The following is a 16,710-nucleotide window of genomic DNA, read 5'->3' on the forward strand; positions in this document are numbered from 1 at the left end:
TGTGATGTTCATCTCATGGAGTGGTTGGAACAAGTTTCCCATACCTGTGAAATGGACTGTCGCGACTGTGAGGGGTGCCGTGACAGCGGCACAACACGCTGCTGTACGATGCTGACGGTTTTGAACACCACTTCCATACAGTTGCTCCTCCCTGGTTAAAACCCCAAACTAGAAGCAGTGTATGGCACTGGGTTATGTTCGACCCGGATTTCTGTGCCGATTCTATCTGCGATGGACTTGTAAATCTCACCGCATTGAGCAAGGAAGTCAGTCATCGAAAGACCATGATGACTTGGCCACCTGCCCGTGCATTCTTCCCATGAAGGTAACAAGACGAGAATGGTTTCCACCAAGTTTAGCGTCAGTTCAACGGATTTTGATCGATCTTCAGCATTAACTCCTGAGGTTTATGGCGAAGGAACTCGAAAGAGTGTGCATTGTTCTGGGGTTAGATACCGAGTGGAGTGACAGACCCTAGAATTTTGGGGAGATGGGTGGCGGTGTTGTGTGACCTGATCATGGCCCAAGGCGCCTAGGCCAAAGCAGCCAGACTGTACGAAGACTTATTATTTACGCTCGGTGGTACCCGTATGCGCCAATTCGAAGCTAGAGTGCTCGACAAAAGACGCAGCTGTTTGGTAACTATGTCATCGTTTTGTTAGTTAATCCTGTCAGCTGCTCCCAGTTAATTTTTCCCATGGCCGTAGTTTCCACTATCACCAGATGCACTCCACGATGTTCCTTGACAAAGGACTCCCTTTCCTCGCCGAGGACAGGGCACCGGCGGAAACACCAAGTGTGCCACATCCGTCATGATATCAGACCTGAATGGAGCGGGAGCTCAGCAGAGAGCGCTACCATCAGGAAATCCATAAATGCAGCTGCATAGGAATGTCAATGGTCAATCGTTCTACCAAGTACCAACCCAGATCGAAAGCGACTTACACTTCAAACCAACCACAGCACATCTTACTACATCCACTATCATGGTGCAGTACGACCCGTTTGCTCCTCTTTTTGTCAACACTGATCTCCCATTGCGGGAGAAACATACCGACAGCACAAGTGGAAATACTACACCCAGTCTGCTTGACAGCCCAACCAGCATGAACAGCAGCCTTGACATCACCAAGCGAGCCGCGCCTCGTTCTCATGGTAAGCTAAGCGTGAGATTTATCCCCCGATCAGCCTAGGCTCACATAAGTTTGTTTCATAGTCGAGGGTCCAGCGGTGCATCCTCAGCTCAGAAGGTTGTCCTCTAGTCATGGGTCTTTTCACCAATATTGCTCCAAATGTCACATGCGTCGCTCTTCCCAAGACCGTGTTGTAAAGGACAAGCACGATCATAGCCCAGAACCTGAATTATGGGACGGATTCTGCCCTGATATTGCAATGCCGACACAAGATGTACCTCGTCCGTCGGTGCATCACACCCGGAGGCACTCGGGTCTGTGTCCCGAGAGCATAGCTCACCTCGACCGAAGTGAGAGCCAGGGTTCACCAGCTAAGGTTCATGTCAAACCACAGCCATGCCGGCATACCAGTCACGACTATCATCATGAATGCCATTGCGAGGGCATAACACCTGTCGACAACCTGACCGAGAGATATGGCCTAGTCGACGAGCCATTTGAGATGGAGATTGAACGGAGGAGGAGCATCGAGAAGCAAGCCATGGATAAAGTTGCTGATATCATGCATGAAGAACTGATTGCTGATATGGAGGCTCGGCAAGGGAGACTATGAGCCGAGCTATGGCATATGACTTGGGACCAAACCATTGGGCAGGTGTTACAGGACTGGATGAAATTGACCTTGGAGTTTGGGTAGTTCGTTGGATAGCCCCACTGTCCTACGGCGGCAGAATTCGCTGTCCAGACGGCATTTCCTTTTTGTGATGGCTTGTGTCCAGCCGCAGCTATTGCAGTGTGAAAAGATTGCTGCTGATACATCTCAGCGCTCGAATTAAACAATGTCATTGTTTTGGCTCCGTTCATTAGTGTGTCCACTCCTCACTTTGTAATCCTACTCACATTGTGGCAATATTGGGACCTAGAGTAGACACAGCCTGCGAAATAATCTATGAAGTGGAACTTGGACTCATACTGGAGGATAAAGTACTATGTACGTCTAATGCGATCAGGCCCAAACTGTTCCACAGCAACCTAGGATGCAGCGCTCCGGGCGGACGCGACTGCTCGATCTACCAAGATAGGCGGGCGTGGGCGGGTGACATGGCCGGTGGCGGGATATTGATTCTGGGTTGCCTTACACGCATTTTATCGCTCTTGTTTACCACAGATTGTGTCCTAATAGACTGCACACTATTAAACATAGACATCTCCTATGAAAGAATCAGATTTGGATTATGATAATACACGTATTGGCGGAGTAAAGCTCGTTGAAGTTGTTGGCATGAAACCATAACCCACCAACGCTAACTAACGTCCCTACCCTTGGGTCCCTCAGCCCTTACGAGTCGGCGCCTAGAACCGCCCCCTTTCCCCCCCCCCCAACCCCCCCCCCCACCCCACCCCCGGGCCGGGAGCTTTCAGGCCTATAAAGGTATGCGTTGTATCTCCCTCATTCTGACTTCACAACGCTTCGGCACACGTGCTTGGATCAGACCACCAGGTTCGATTGCTCTCTCATTGCAACCATCCTGTGAAATCCTAAGTTGCTCAGGCCCAGCCTCGCGTGATTATTGCTGATGGGTTTACCGCGAACCAGTTTGTCCTTTGATCGCAAGAGAGTTTTCTCTATACATTTCAACAATGCTATTGCGGATTGTGCCTCCTCACGAGCCAAAGGTTATTCTGTTGGGATTGAGTAGTTTCTGCTTTCCATGCGATTTAGGCCTTCTCCACCCACTTCGGGCCACTTGAGTGCAAAAATAGTGCTCGAGCCAGTATCACCACCAGCCCTCACTAACAATGCCGCCCTGAAGCATGGGTATGAGCTCTAACGTGCTATATTTTGACAGCGTGGGAATGCATTCCCAACCCCCAATGCACAGAACATGGCAAGGAGAACCAGAGGAGGTGTGAATTTGCACCAATCAAGCCACGTTCACTTGACTTGGACAAGGATCGCCATGCCCCAGAGCGTTTGGACCTTACTCATCATCTCATGATACTCGCATCAAAGCCTCGTGCAGCAGAGCGAACTCGGCTTATCAGCCCCGAAACAAGCCTGCACGAGCTTGTCGTTCCTGGTGTCATCCCATAATTGACGTAGCTCTGACTTCCTCCCCCGAGCTATTATCAATCTTCACAGGATGGTCGGGACAGCTAGGGACATGGAGGTGATCATGTCTCATGTGGCTGATCGACAGCCTAAATTGCCGGAGGCATATTTGGTATAAGACAGATGCGATCACCTCTTTGCAAGGGAAGCTTTCTCGGTGCACAAGCAAGACAGACACTCAGACGGATAGGAAAATACCTTAGCACCTTAGCGCCTGAACCAGAACACTGCTGCCGCCCTCCTGATCACTCACCCGTTCGCCTCGCAGCACTTCCATCCAGCAACTCACCATCAGCGATGTCGGGACTCCCTTACGCAGTGCCTTCAAACTACGTCATCCGCCTCGTGGAGGAGAGCGCTGTGGCCAATCCAGTTCTTGATGCTTCGACTGGAGGCGCCCTCGGTGAGCCAATTCAACCTCACCCGGGTCCACACCCAGCCTTCCCACACCATTTTCAATTCCCCCAGATCTCACTTCATAACTTGACTCTGAGGGCGCACTACCATGGACCACACGCTCCGGACAGTATCAGGACTTCTAGCTCAGGTACATGGGCGCCAGCTACCGACATTCGCGAATCCCTACGGTTTTACCACATCGAAATCGAGACTCCCGGTACAACTGACAAGGAGAGCCTGTTGATCCAATGGCTAAGCCCACATACGCTCCTGGTGCAAGGGAACGTCAAGCGACCTGCAAATATTGGTCTCCTCGATAGCGAGGAAGGAGAGAAGGTATGGGAAGGCAAGGATGATGGCTGGGCCAGAGAGGCCGGCCATGACAGGGTAAGCATCTCTTGTTTTCTGTGCCGTCATCAGCCGAACTCTTCCGGATGGCATGTCTTTGTAGACAACACGCTGAAATCACTTTGCAGAAACCGACGACCGATGGTGGCCCCATTGAGCGCACACCATCACGGGAGACAGTGGAAGCTGAACTGCTGACCGACACCCGGCCCACCGTTTTGCTTTCAGAGCGAAGACTTGGCCCTTGGAGACGCACTTTCACATTGCCCGACGATGTTGAGATCCAAGAATTGAAGGCTCGTCTTGACGGGGGCCTTTTGCGGATCGATGTACCCAAGCGCAGCGTCGAGGACGAAGCTCAGCAGAAACACGGTGGTGTCAAGGTTACTATTGAATGAGTGCCACTATTGTCACTCCAGGCCTAAAGCAGGCATGGATGAAATGTTTGGGCGTTCTAGAAAAAACTCAAGGAGTTCACGTCAGGCTCAGCGTATTCAAACAAGATGTGATCGGCAAAAGAATCCAACACAATGAGTTCGGATACATTGGAGATTTTAGAGCAATGGTTGTGGAATGTATGACCTAGGATGAACTCGACATCCAGACGAAGATGAATGCTTACGCCAAACACAATTTGTGGTATAACAGGACAGGACCAGACTCTGCCATCATACAATGTTTTGCTCAAGCATATAAACAAGAGGCATGGGATTTTTGTAACCTTGAATGCCGTCCTTTTGCCTAGTCATTGCTCCTATTTGCACACGGATTAAGCCAGCGTCTTAGATGTTATCATAGATAGTCGTTGTGACATCTCGGAGGGAGGAGCCGGCAAAGGGGAAAGAGAGCCAGAGCATCACGCAGTCCTGGCTAGCGGCCAACGAGCCTAGCAAAAACCATGGATATCTTCAAGTATCCATTCATTCTGGGTCAAATTGCGCACAATTTGGGCTCAACAAGAAAATCAATACCTTAGTCTCGTGTCAACACCATCCATAATTCAAGTTGCACCTCGACCGCCGTTTCCTGAACCATCCTCGACGCCGCGAGGTTCAAGACCCACCCATGTTCCATTCACACACACGAGATTCCGTTGACATGCGTAAACAAAATACGCCAAGTGTTCATGACAAATGCAATAAGATTTTCAACACCAGTTTCCTCCCCACAGAAAAGGCCATTCCAGCTCAGACAGCTTGGACCTGTAAATTGACCATTTGTTTCAGTAGACTGCAATCTTCGCACCGAACCAATTTCTCGAGCACTCTGACGCGCTCACTAAGTCGATGAATTTCGTTCTCCATATGCCGCATCTCAACCTCAGTTTGGTTGACATAGTTCATCGCCTCAGTCAGCACGTCGCTCTTGCGTACTTTACTGGCCGGTATGGCGGCGATTGGTCCATTTGGATTATCACTATCATCTTCTTGTCCCACCTTGGGACCGTAGTGAGATGACTGAAGTGTGTTGTGTAGTTGAGCAATTTTGGCGTTGAGGTTCTCGCGATACTTGCGCTCGACGAGGCTGTGTGCCTGCTTGGCGCGTTGCTTCGCGTCGGCTTTGCTAGGTGCCATGGGTTTGGAGGCCGAGTTGTCGTCATCCTCGTCCTCCGAGCCCATGTTGTTCGAGATGGTCGGGGCGATTGTGGATGATTGCGAGCGAACCGCTGTACGGCGCCGTGCTGGTCCGGTGGCATTACGACGTGGTGGTAAGGGAACTGCCTGGAGTGAAAAATCATTCGAGGACGCAGATGAGCGTCGTGCAGAGTTCACCGTACTCGTTCGCGCACTGTAGCTTGGTCGCGAGTGAACAGAGACGGATACGCTGTCGCTGGTGATCATGGTCTCGTTAGGGGAAGGATCTTGGGTGATACAAGGCACCGAAGTGCATTCTTCTATCGGAGGAAGAGTGGTGAAATTCATGCAAGGAGCATCAGGGCCACAGCGCTGTGGCTGACACGAATCAACTTGACCAGCTATGAGAGGGCAGAGTTTCTCGTTGGGCCCCGTCTTGGAAGCCAAACTGATGGCAATGGGATCCAGCGTTGCGACTGGGGGCGAGGCGTTGAGAGAGTCAGATCCTGATAAAGAAGTTGCGATGGTGCTGTTGTCGTTGAGCATCTTGGAGCTGTAATCAGCGCGTGAGCTGCTGAGGCTCGACTGATCCATGGAAGAGAGGTCCGAGTCCATGTTGAGAAGTTGCGAGTAGGAGAAAGGTCCCGTGGTGTAAAGGTCTCCTGAGAGTGAGTGAGCCCCAGGAGACTGTTGTTGGCTGTGAGGTGAGGCGGTGGAATTGTGACGTTGGCTGTTAGGAGATCGCACAAAGGCCAGCGAATCGACGTCTGTGTCCATCGTGCCCGAGTATTTTGGGTGATGAGAAGCTGAGTTGGGGGTGGAGGAATTGAGGGGTGCAGTGGTAAAGTCCATCTCATGCCACTCGCTGTAATCTACGGTGTCAGGATCGACAATGGCTAGTTGCGAATGGTGACGTTGGAATCTCTGCTGGTTTTGAAAGTCATGAGAGCCATCTGGCACTCGATAGAGCGCACTGAATGGCATTGCTGCTTCGTTCCGTCCCTGTTTCGTGTCGGCCTCCTAGCGTGCTCGACCAGTCCCGTAGCTTACGGAAAGTGTTCAGTACAGTATGGGAAGCCTCGCAGGTTTGCCTTGCTGGTGCCCCTTAGCGACGACTAGCTGCCAGAAAGCGCTACGGCGGAAATTCTCTATCCACGAAATGACGGGGATTGGCCGTGAGACGAGGGGCAAAGCGTGATCTTTGGTAAACGCTAAGACTGGTAGACGTATATTTTGGATTGGTATTGAAGAGAGGGAGAATGTCAGGCCACAGTGATCGAGGGTGTGAGGTGTTTTGTGGAGTTGACGACGCTGATGTCTGTTCGAGGGAGCGTCGGCTGAGAGATTTCACTCGGCGAGGTTTGGCAGTCCCCCAAGAACGGAGTGCCGGCGTCTCGACGTGGTGAGGATGTTGGGGTGTCACACCACGGACCAGGGGGTGACGTATTAATAACAGTCACGTGAACGCAATTTCGCCAATAATAGAGCTCAAATACAGTAAGCGAGTCACGTGCAGTCACCCAAATTCACGCGTGTGTTTCGGTCGACGGGTCTAGCCCCACGTCGATCTAGTTCCACACCCTCAAGCAGGAGACTGTTTGCGCTGACCGTAATGACACCACTTTCAGGCCGAGTTTCAGCGTTTGCCCTTGTAATTACCGTAATCTGAGAGCTGCGTGGCCTGACACAATCCGAGCAGCCCGGTCCAACCCGTGACGAGGAGGCCTTGATGGAGAAGTGGGATTTTCAGCCTCATGGCTCATCCTGCCGTGTTGTTCTCAGCCTGAGTGATTTCCGGGGACCGCCGCTGGTGACCACAAGATGGCAGCCTCGCTTAGACTGTGCCCAAACTGGTGATATGAGGTTCTAGCACCTGATGTTGTTTGCTGTACGGCTGCTGGATGACGCTCAGGTCTGCTGATGGGATCACGAACCGCTCCTTCACGTAGGAGTATGTCGGAATTCACCATGTTGTTGCGATAATTCGATGTTCGTGCTGAAAAGTGTTCTTAAAAGCCATGAGGACTATCCAGGCCAGGTAGGTTACCTCGCAACAAGCATTTATTTCGATCTTCGCAAATCAAAAGCCACAAGTTACAAAGGACTGTTCTTAGCAGCTTTTCTCTCCCGATTCTCCGCTCCCTCCGTTACATAATCAACTCTTATCTAAAATGAACACCGCTCCGCTGATATCTCGCCGCTTTGTGGTCGGAATGGGCCCGCGGCTGACAGCTCCTGTACGATACTCCTCCACAGCGATGAAGCCTAGAGAGCGAACATTCATGCGGGCTGTCTTCACCACTGGAACAGTTGTTACTGCTACTGGCGTGCTATACGCAGTAAGTCTTCTTGACCTGATATTGGAAATGTTGCCTATCGACTTCAGCAAGAGGGTCACAGGGGAACATGATCCAGATAGCTAGACCAGAGCTGACTTTGTCTTGCTACAGGCAACTAGATCGGGTGGCAGAGTGGGCACTCGATATGCCAAGAAGAACTCCAGTCTCGACAGCTCCAAATGGTTCTTGGAAGGGGCTGATGTCAATAAATGGTTGGTTGGAAAAGCTAGATGAAGAAAGAACAATGCTAGCAATATTCGCTTGCGCTTTATCAGTCATGACATGTATGGCGTTTGTGGGGATACCGCGACAATCAGCGAGGGCGTTCCACAAGCTTTATGGTTTCGAAAGGGTTTCGTGAAGACTTGAGGGCCACACTAGAGAAAGGACCCCAATGTCGAACCGGGCATCGTGGGTTCGAATGCTCATATTATCAAGGCTCGATCAATTGAACTGTACATAAGTTGGGAATCATGTTTTTATACAAAAATAAGCTGTCCACCAAGCATGCGGAGCATTCAATACAACCCGCCAATCGATCAGCGCCTCGCTTGGAAACGTCAAAAGCAGGAATTGCTCGTATGTTGTGCGCCGCCGGCAAACACGAAGCTGAAAGGTGCCAAGCATTTACAGCTCTACCGGATCTCAAGAGGCTAGTGGCTGAATCGTTATTGGAACGGGTCGGATAGCCCATTGATCCGAATGCTCTTCCTCGTCGCTGCAAGCTTCAGTCGGGCTGGTGCATTCCGACCATGGTCCCTCCAGGCTCTCAGTATCTGTGAATGATTCATCGCTGTCCGCTGACGTGTCTTCATCGGTCCACTCATCGCCGTCATATGAATCATAATCGCTTCCGTCGTCGTCGTCGTCCTCCTCCTCCTCCTCCTCTTGCCCAATTTCAGAGAGATCTGTGCCGGACAGAGTTGAGGCTGGAGCAATTTTCGCCAAGTTAGCCAATTGGTCCTGGATAGCAGCCTGGAATGCTTTGAACGAAGGTACTTGATATGCAAGGTATGGGGGCGTTTTAGTGTCGGGTCCTTCCTTCGACGAGTCTGATGCCGTGTGAGGGAATTTTCTAGTCTTGTCGTATATGGAGATATGACCGAGAAGCTTCCGTAGCTTGGGCTCCTCTTGTGAGGTCTCCGAATGGAGCTTCCAACTTGAGATGTACAGGAGCCTAGATGCCGCAGCCGGGGTCATTTCGGACCTAGCGGCTGGCAATGCTGCAAAGTATAGAGGGATGTGTGAGCATAAAGCTCCCGATATATCAAGAGTTGGTCGAGAGATGCCTTGATCTGGCATAATCTGGGGGTTCCTGTGGCACGCCAGCGTCGACATGAAGCCCAGATGCTTTGCTCTTTGAATCGGCCGCAGACAGAGATCGTGGATTGTGTTCGCGGTATAAGGATGGGACAGCCAACGCAAGTGGGAAATGGCACCTTCTTGAGGTTCATGCTGGGTCAAGCACGTTAAAACGAGGTGCTGCATCTGGCCCGAGGGCCCAACCAGTCTCAAGGTCAAGGCGAAACCGACTGAGAACCATCGATCAACCCTAGTCAGCCATGATCACCTCAATTGCAGCCGCATGTGAGAGCCAAAGATGCAGTGGGGAAAGTCAACGTAGGGGCCATTGGGCTGGGAGGCCAATGCAGGTCAAGCAGTGCGGCTGAAAGAACATCCTCATGGCAAGGACATGCCCATGTGGCGTCTGGGAGAGCGCAGAAAAAGAGCCACCCAGCAAGCGGCACGCCATTGTAATCAAGTTCGCCCCCATCCGGCGAAGGTTGCCCAGCCTTGAGGGACTAGAGCCGCGAAGGGACCCTTTCAAGGTCAGTGCCTGGGAAGCTAGCTAAACGTGGTGCGCTATTGGCAGGGTTCTTGTTCTCGCTCTACGGGTGTTGCGAGGAAAGGGTAAGAGTGTACGCGCCCACAGTGGGAGAGAGGCGTTCCAGCTTCCAGCCGTCGACTGCCTCCTCCGCACGGATGCCCAAAGCGAAGCAGATTTGATAAGTCTGTAGCATGGAATGTCTGGAGATGGGGAAGCGTGCAGGAAACAGCCGGCACTAATGGACACTAATAGATGTGGCGTAAGTCGAGATCGTCAAAGATCCGCAGGGACGGAAGAGATTAGCTTGGTAGGATCCGAAGCTAGACCCTTTCCGGCTAACATCTCGCTTAAGCGCTTCGGGACTAGTCTGTGTTTGGCTTAGTTCATACTAGTCCTGGAAGAAGCACGGGGTCCTTGAATTTCTCAGACTCGGAACGATCGAAGTCTTCTGGCGATTGCCGCAGATTACCGAATCGCAACCTCTGGGGTTTCTGCATTTGTGTCAAGGGGCTCTCCGGTGTATGTACTGTACTCCGTGCCAGGAGTGGGCACGGAGTCACCCAGGGTACATGCTCTGTCTTAGCATCCTACGAGCATGCAGCCTCATTAGAGCAATACTTCACTAACCAAGCCACAAATGCTTCTCGACGAGAGCGCCGCTACTTTGGAAGAAGGGCACAGTTAGCCTGTTCTCATGTATCATACATAAGATTACAACAGAACTCGTTCTATCACCACGAAATGCCCAGGAGCTCGTCACCGCGCCGGCGAGGACGATGAGTCTCACACGATCCCAACTCAAATATTTTTCCCATCCTCAGCCTTTCGAATTTATCGCATCAGATATCGAAACACTCTCTAGTGGAGAAGACATGCCAATTCCTGTTATCTATTGCAACTCCAGTTTTCTACCAAATCGGCGCATGAACCCAAAGCGCGCAACTTATGTGGTTATTGCGACAGAACTTCGCGCACTGGCATGGATCATAGTTCATGGCAGGGGTCCAATGTAAAGTGCTTGAGACGGCCATCGTATCTTCACCAGGTTACGCTGGGTTGTACATGATCTGGAGCCATTAATGAGATTGACAGTTGCCTGGCTCGTGACTGTCTCCGGATTTGTTCTTTTGTTCTCCCAGAAAATTGAGCCAGGCCCTGTCAATGAGTTACGACTTCGCGCCGCTTGGAGGCAAGGAAGCGGGAAAGGTGCCCTGGCTACCCTTGCAGCTATCTAGAGCCGGGTGCAAATACCACTAAACCAACATGTTTCGGAATGAATTACCTTCAGTATCCTCTGAAGGGCAAATTCGGCTTCTTGGCAAGTGGCAAGCGAAATCCCCATACCAAAACACTTCTCATTATATTTCACTACGATAGCAATCTTCCGGCAATTTTGCAACATAGCTCAAGATTATGTCAGCAATTGAATAGTCAACTGCTGGTAGCTGTGCCAACGTCAATGCGTATTCGTCGCTAACTTTCCAACAGCAATCAGTGGGCCGTGGCCCTATGAGTTTATCTAGTATCATTCCCTTTCTACGTGCCAGACCCCGGATTTCTCACTTCTGCTTGCCTGTTTCTAAAAGCCCATGCCCGGTGATGTGCTTGATGCCTAACGGGGATTCCTTAAGACCAACAATCCTTGTCTTGTTTCGATTTTGGTATTCCCAACCACTACCCGATATCTGCTGATGGCAAGCTTCCATCAATTCTATGCCTGCCAGTCATGGCCTATGGGCCATTCTGAGGACATGACCAAATGTGCTTGACGAAGGCTCCCACGTCTTCATAATACGCAAGTAACGACTTACCCGTCATTTGTAGACTTCGAACACAGCCTGCTGTAATAACTCCTTGACAATCATGCAGCACCAGTGCTCTGCCACTCCATAACCCCTATTCCAATTTCTCCGTCTTTCAATCCGGATGCGTCAATCTTCGATTGCGCCAACGTGGCCCCTTTCGGCACGAAGGTCAAGAATTGGAATCCACATTTCTCAAAGACTCGTCTGCTCGGCACATTGTGTTCAAAGTAGGTCCCAATCAGCCGGTGTACGTTCATGTATGGTACCAAGAACTGATCTCTCAAGTTGGTCAAGACTACAGACATGATGCCCTTACCATGGTACTCGGGGATCAAGTAGAAGCCAACTTCCCATACTATATTGGGATCTCCAGGAGGAAGCTCCGCGTTTACTCCAACTGTCTTGCGCCGAACCTCAGTATCCCGAATATACGGAAATCCACTGCGACGAACTGTGATCTCACCAATGAAAGGATACGTTGTTCCTTGTGCAACAGGTCCAGACTGCCGCACTTTTGCTCGGATTGTGGAAGCCCACTGGCCACCACCGACCCATTTTCTGTGGTTGCTACCGGCAGCGGCATCCTTCTGGCTGTCTCCTCTTATATCGTCAGCGCGGTTCTTCATAAGCTCAACCCATTGCTGCTGGTGAAAATCTGCTCCGTCCCTGACAATCTTATACCAGGTGTCCCGATCTTTGGGCGTGTAGGGGTATGGAGGCCCTTCGAGGTTCATGTACACACGCGGGTCGTTGAGCGCCTTCAGTGTTGTCTCTCCGTCAGATTGGTGTGGAACGGACAGTACCAAGTCGAATTGGTCGAGGGGAATGGTGATATTGAATGGATCGAAATCGCTCGTGCTTCTCGAAGTCATGTTGACTTTTCTTTTAGAGATAAACGAAATTGGATAGTTTCGAATCAAAATCACTTCGATTCCTCTTATTCGGTCTCAGAGAGTCCGCTCCCTTGGAAAAATGGATGGTGTTAAAATACGGACAATTATCCGAATGCTGATTTTCAACTTTGAGCATTTATTCTTATTCATGAGTCACCATCAGCAAATGTGTCGTGCCTCCGAGTTGATAGGCGGCTCTGACCGCTCAGGCCCCCCACCTGATGATAGATTCGATGAATGCGGCACGTGACTCTAAGTAGCATAACCAATTCAGCGTAAAAAAGCCCATGCTAAGAGAAACCGCCGGGACTCTCTAGTGTCTAGTGATGAATTCCAATATTATAGTTTCCCAAGTCGAGGAGTTGAAACTGTCCACAGGAAACGGTTGGGAAGCATCCTCAGACAACTCAACCATGAGGCGTCATTGCAGTGTGAAAAGACAATCTGTCAACATCGTCAGTTGAGCAGTGTGTAAAGCAGCACACGTGTAGCGTCGTGACCAGCAATAGAGCTAGACCCTTAATAATCTAAGCTGTGCATCTCCAGTCCCGCGTGCCATCTCATCGAGAAATCCCCTCAAGCCAGACTTCATCTGACGCATCCGCTCAAAAACAACATCAAACCATGCCAGTTCAGGTGCTTCGAAGTGCCCAAGGGCTCCCTGGGCAACTGCCATGGGAAACCCCACAAAGTTGGTGCCCAAGAAGCCCATATCCGGATGGACAAAGTATTCGAGAGACTGAGTGATCAACAGCGCTTCTGGAGGCAGGGCCTGAGGCAGTGTATGGGCAGCTTCTAGTCCTAACCCCGTCGCGCCGGATGTGAGACTCAAGGTTGATGACGAAGGGTGCGTGCCGAAGGCAGCACTATAACCAGCGCGAAGGAGACGTTCCTTCGCCAGCCATATAGTGCTCTGAAGAAGGAGACGGCCAGACCAGTAGAGGACGACTTGTTGAGCGATGTCTGAGTCCGGGAAACAATGGAAAAATTCAAACGGCAAGTCTCTGACGGGGCTTTTGGGCGGAAGCTGCCTGTATAATGTAGAAGGCGATCTCCAGTATAGCTCACCTCTATGGTGGTGTTGATTCTGAGCTTTCAATATTGCATACCACACATTCAATTGTTCATCTAGTTTGAGTGCATTGGTGGCTAGCTCGTCGAAAAGAGCGGTGTATCTACCTTGGTTGGCCTGAGACAACTTTTCCAGTTCAGATGGGTTGATGTTGTCTGCTAACTCCATGATTCCAGGCAAAGAGTGCAAAATCTCGAAAAGCTGGATATGGGTAGGTGTTTCAAATTGTGTGTGAGCTGTCGACCACAGGAGAGCTGCTGGGCTGGCTTTTCGTTTTCCTATAGCGGAAATAAACTATTAAAGCCTCAGTTGAACACAGTCAATGCAGTCAGCGGCTGTTCAGCATTACCTCCGTTAACCTAGAACCGAGGAATAGCCTCTCGCTGAAAGAATTGGAAAAGTTTCGTTGGCCTCGCAACTGTACCAGTGCTTGCGCCCCTCGGATGTGTGAAACCCATCCTTGCGCCCGTGTGCGTGAACCACTTTGCATCTGTGATCGAAAATCGGCCCAGTCTACAAAGTAAGGTTGCTTGAAATTGCTTACCTCGTAAATACTCAAGGCCATTACCGCAGCCAAAGTGTCATCTTGTAGATGTTGACCATCCCTTTGAAGGACCTTGTTGAGCCCTTGAAGAGCTCGGACATACGCTGTGCGGCTTTGATAGAGGAACTCGGCCCTTTTCGCGCCTTGAGCCAGATGTGCCAATGACAGGGCGGCGAGGGCATCGGGAAGAAGCGGAGTGGAAGCCGGGACAGAAGACGCGGCGTGCAGCCATGAAGTGGAAGGTAGAACTTCTAAATCAGTCTGGAGTTCAGGCCATACCCCCGACGAATGGGGGAGATACTCCTCGATATATTGACCATACAGCTGAGATCGGAGAGCCGCTGTGTTACATGTCTGCGGGAGGATAGCTAACGCAGCCTCGGGAAGCCGATTGCGGATGGCAATAGCGTTTCTAGGACGCTTGGCCTCATAGCCAGGCACGGCTCCAGTCAGTTTAGCCCCGGGGTTTTCGAAGCGAATGTTCAACGTAGTTGGATAGCCTTTGCATGCAACACCTCTGTCGGTACATTGGCTGCAAGAGGGGCGTCCAGCATCGCACTGTAAGCCATAGTCAGAGCTTGCCGTCACAAGTACAGTTGGAGCATTAGGTGGTCGCATACGCCTTTTCGCCGCGCTCTGCAGTTCACGCACGCTTTGGAACGAGGTACGCCAACCATAGCTCCGTGCAAACATGGCCATCGACTGGTAGTTCCTAAAAGCGTGTCATATCGCGATTATGTACGAAGAGATGTTCGAAGGTAGCATTTTTGGGTGCGTGACCGTGAGAGATATGGTTGTGACTGAAAATTACTGCTGATCTCTTCCCAAAGTGGTGCTATTCTTCGACTGTGCCGTGCTTTGCTTGGCAACGATTCGATTGGCTGGATATACCAGGAGGTGGGATTGGCGATCGTCATCGATTCTTTACCTAGCCCTTTTCGTTTGTGCTTGTTCTCCATATAGTGATCGGAGAATAGACCGATCATCGAAGATCGGATGGAAAGAACAAAGGAACAGATGTTCAGGGCTCACCGATCTAGCGCGCATCTAAGCTATACGCAGAAGATACGTCGACCGCCAGAAACTTTGATAGAAATAGTGGGAGCCTGGACACTGTAGGGCTGCGATACGAAGTACTGACAACAATGCACTTTCCTCGATCCAGCTTCATTTTGCGCGTGTCTCGATATATCCCCAACGTCACGGAGTAATTTGGCTCCATTTCTTGCATGCACGACGCCCTTTCCGTGCTTCGCCATGGTGCATATAAAGGCGTTCGCATCCCCATTCAGGGAGTACTGTTGGATCTGCAGAAAATCGCAAGTTTCAATCCATCCACACTATTCATCTCTTCGAACGCAGATCGATGCTTGCAGCATAAAGATCCAAGTCCATGCACACAATCCTGCCCAGGAACGCAACCATGGATACAAGTGAATTTAAGCAACAATCTACAGACAGCCACCATCAGGCTCGCAAGTCCTTGGCAGCTGGCAAAAGCCCAAGCCGCTTTGGAAGGCTGTTCACCTCGCTTGGTTTCCACAGAGGATACAACGTACCACTGTGTAGGAATAGTGCACCCTTAATGGTAGCAATCTCTCTTTGCTAACGAATGCAGTTATTATCCTTGCAGGGGCCATGGTTGGTTTCAGTCTGGCAAGGCTTCAGTATCTCGACGTAGGTCGCCGATTTCGAGAAGGCTCCTCTCCCGGCGAATGGTACTGGTACAAAACAGGATCTCGGCGCGTGGGAATAACACTGCACCTGGCTGGAGTAATTCCTGCTGGCTTGTTAATGGTGTGGCAATTCGTTCCTGCGATTAGACACCGATGCTTATTATTCCACCGCATCAATGGTTATTTGGTGATCCTGCTCCTCCTTGTTGGCAATGTCGGTGCCTTGATGATTACACGCCGGGCATTCGGTGGTGATCTGGCAACACAAGGAGCAGTTGGCGTGCTTGTGATTTACACCACTACGGGCATGGCTCTTGCGTATTATAATGTCAAGATGCTCCAGATTGATCAGCATAGAGCATGGATGCTCCGAACAATGGTGATTATGGGAGTTATCATCACGACTCGCATTATCATGATAATAGCCGCACAGGTGGTCACGGCCATCGGGTCTTATAACGTCATCATGAGTTGCGGAGTGTTGTCATCCATGCACGGATCTTCGTACCTCGTGGAGAATTATGCAAACTGCTTGTCGAACTCAAGGGTTCTCAAGGATGGGCTCAATATCGTCCATGTCAATTTTGGGGATCGTGCGGAAGAGATTGGCGCTTCATTAAGAATCGGATTTGGCATGTCCCTGTGGATCTCAATCTTTCTCCATGGAGTTGGAGTCGAGGTTTACCTGGCACTGACGCCAAGAGAAGCTCAGAGGCTGCGAGAGGTTTCCTATGAGAAGCAGCTCGAAGCCGGCTTGGAGAATCCAGGGTCTGCAGGTCTCGTAATCGAGAAGTTTGGGGACGCCGACGACTGGAAAAGGAGGCGTTGAAGAACTGTGATCATCGGTTCATGGCCAATCATGGCTACGAACGTGTATTATGACCAGAGGATGTAACCAGTGGTTCACATCTGACGAATGCAATAGACATCCACAATGCCATTACTGGCATATTAGCGATATCCAGAATGTTCTCAAAGAGGATGGA

General features: G+C 50.7%; 8 protein-coding genes across 8 annotated transcripts; 4 read left to right on the top strand and 4 right to left on the bottom strand.

Annotated features, from left to right (window-relative positions):
• Positions 1–875: 875 nt before the first annotated feature.
• A1O9_12756 (uncharacterized protein) lies at positions 876–1,746 on the top strand (the record flags this gene model as incomplete). Its single annotated transcript, XM_013398278.1, has 2 exons — positions 876–1,155; positions 1,217–1,746. 2 exons carry the CDS (start codon positions 876–878, stop codon positions 1,744–1,746), a joined length of 810 nt encoding a protein of 269 aa, XP_013253732.1.
• Positions 1,747–3,537: 1,791 nt separating this feature from the next.
• Positions 3,538–4,391, top strand: A1O9_12757 (uncharacterized protein; the record flags this gene model as incomplete). Its single annotated transcript, XM_013398279.1, has 2 exons — positions 3,538–4,032; positions 4,122–4,391. The coding sequence occupies exons 1-2, from the start codon at positions 3,544–3,546 to the stop codon at positions 4,389–4,391; spliced, it is 759 nt and encodes a 252-aa protein (XP_013253733.1). The 5' UTR covers positions 3,538–3,543.
• Positions 4,392–5,180: 789 nt separating this feature from the next.
• Positions 5,181–6,551, bottom strand: A1O9_12758 (uncharacterized protein; the record flags this gene model as incomplete). The annotated part of the gene is made up of 1 exon (XM_013398280.1): positions 5,181–6,551. One exon carries the CDS (start codon positions 6,549–6,551, stop codon positions 5,181–5,183), a length of 1,371 nt encoding a protein of 456 aa, XP_013253734.1.
• A 1,187-nt stretch (positions 6,552–7,738) lies between these two features.
• On the top strand, positions 7,739–8,140 carry A1O9_12759 (uncharacterized protein; the record flags this gene model as incomplete). Its single annotated transcript, XM_013398281.1, has 2 exons — positions 7,739–7,906; positions 8,018–8,140. The coding sequence occupies 2 exons, from the start codon at positions 7,739–7,741 to the stop codon at positions 8,138–8,140; spliced, it is 291 nt and encodes a 96-aa protein (XP_013253735.1).
• Positions 8,141–8,551: 411 nt separating this feature from the next.
• Positions 8,552–10,231, bottom strand: A1O9_12760 (uncharacterized protein; the record flags this gene model as incomplete). The annotated part of the gene is made up of 2 exons (XM_013398282.1): positions 8,552–9,361; positions 10,124–10,231. 2 exons carry the CDS (start codon positions 10,229–10,231, stop codon positions 8,552–8,554), a joined length of 918 nt encoding a protein of 305 aa, XP_013253736.1.
• A 1,364-nt stretch (positions 10,232–11,595) lies between these two features.
• Positions 11,596–12,411, bottom strand: A1O9_12761 (uncharacterized protein; the record flags this gene model as incomplete). Its single annotated transcript, XM_013398283.1, has 1 exon — positions 11,596–12,411. One exon carries the CDS (start codon positions 12,409–12,411, stop codon positions 11,596–11,598), a length of 816 nt encoding a protein of 271 aa, XP_013253737.1.
• Positions 12,412–12,943: 532 nt separating this feature from the next.
• Positions 12,944–14,741, bottom strand: A1O9_12762 (uncharacterized protein; the record flags this gene model as incomplete). The annotated part of the gene is made up of 2 exons (XM_013398284.1): positions 12,944–13,798; positions 13,854–14,741. The coding sequence occupies 2 exons, from the start codon at positions 14,739–14,741 to the stop codon at positions 12,944–12,946; spliced, it is 1,743 nt and encodes a 580-aa protein (XP_013253738.1).
• A 730-nt stretch (positions 14,742–15,471) lies between these two features.
• A1O9_12763 (uncharacterized protein) lies at positions 15,472–16,553 on the top strand (the record flags this gene model as incomplete). Its single annotated transcript, XM_013398285.1, has 2 exons — positions 15,472–15,613; positions 15,667–16,553. The coding sequence occupies 2 exons, from the start codon at positions 15,472–15,474 to the stop codon at positions 16,551–16,553; spliced, it is 1,029 nt and encodes a 342-aa protein (XP_013253739.1).
• Between the last annotated feature and the right edge of the window lie 157 nt (positions 16,554–16,710).

This window comes from Exophiala aquamarina (assembly GCF_000709125.1).
Source record: "Exophiala aquamarina CBS 119918 chromosome Unknown aczIA-supercont1.27, whole genome shotgun sequence".
Classification (NCBI taxonomy): domain Eukaryota; kingdom Fungi; phylum Ascomycota; class Eurotiomycetes; order Chaetothyriales; family Herpotrichiellaceae; genus Exophiala; species Exophiala aquamarina.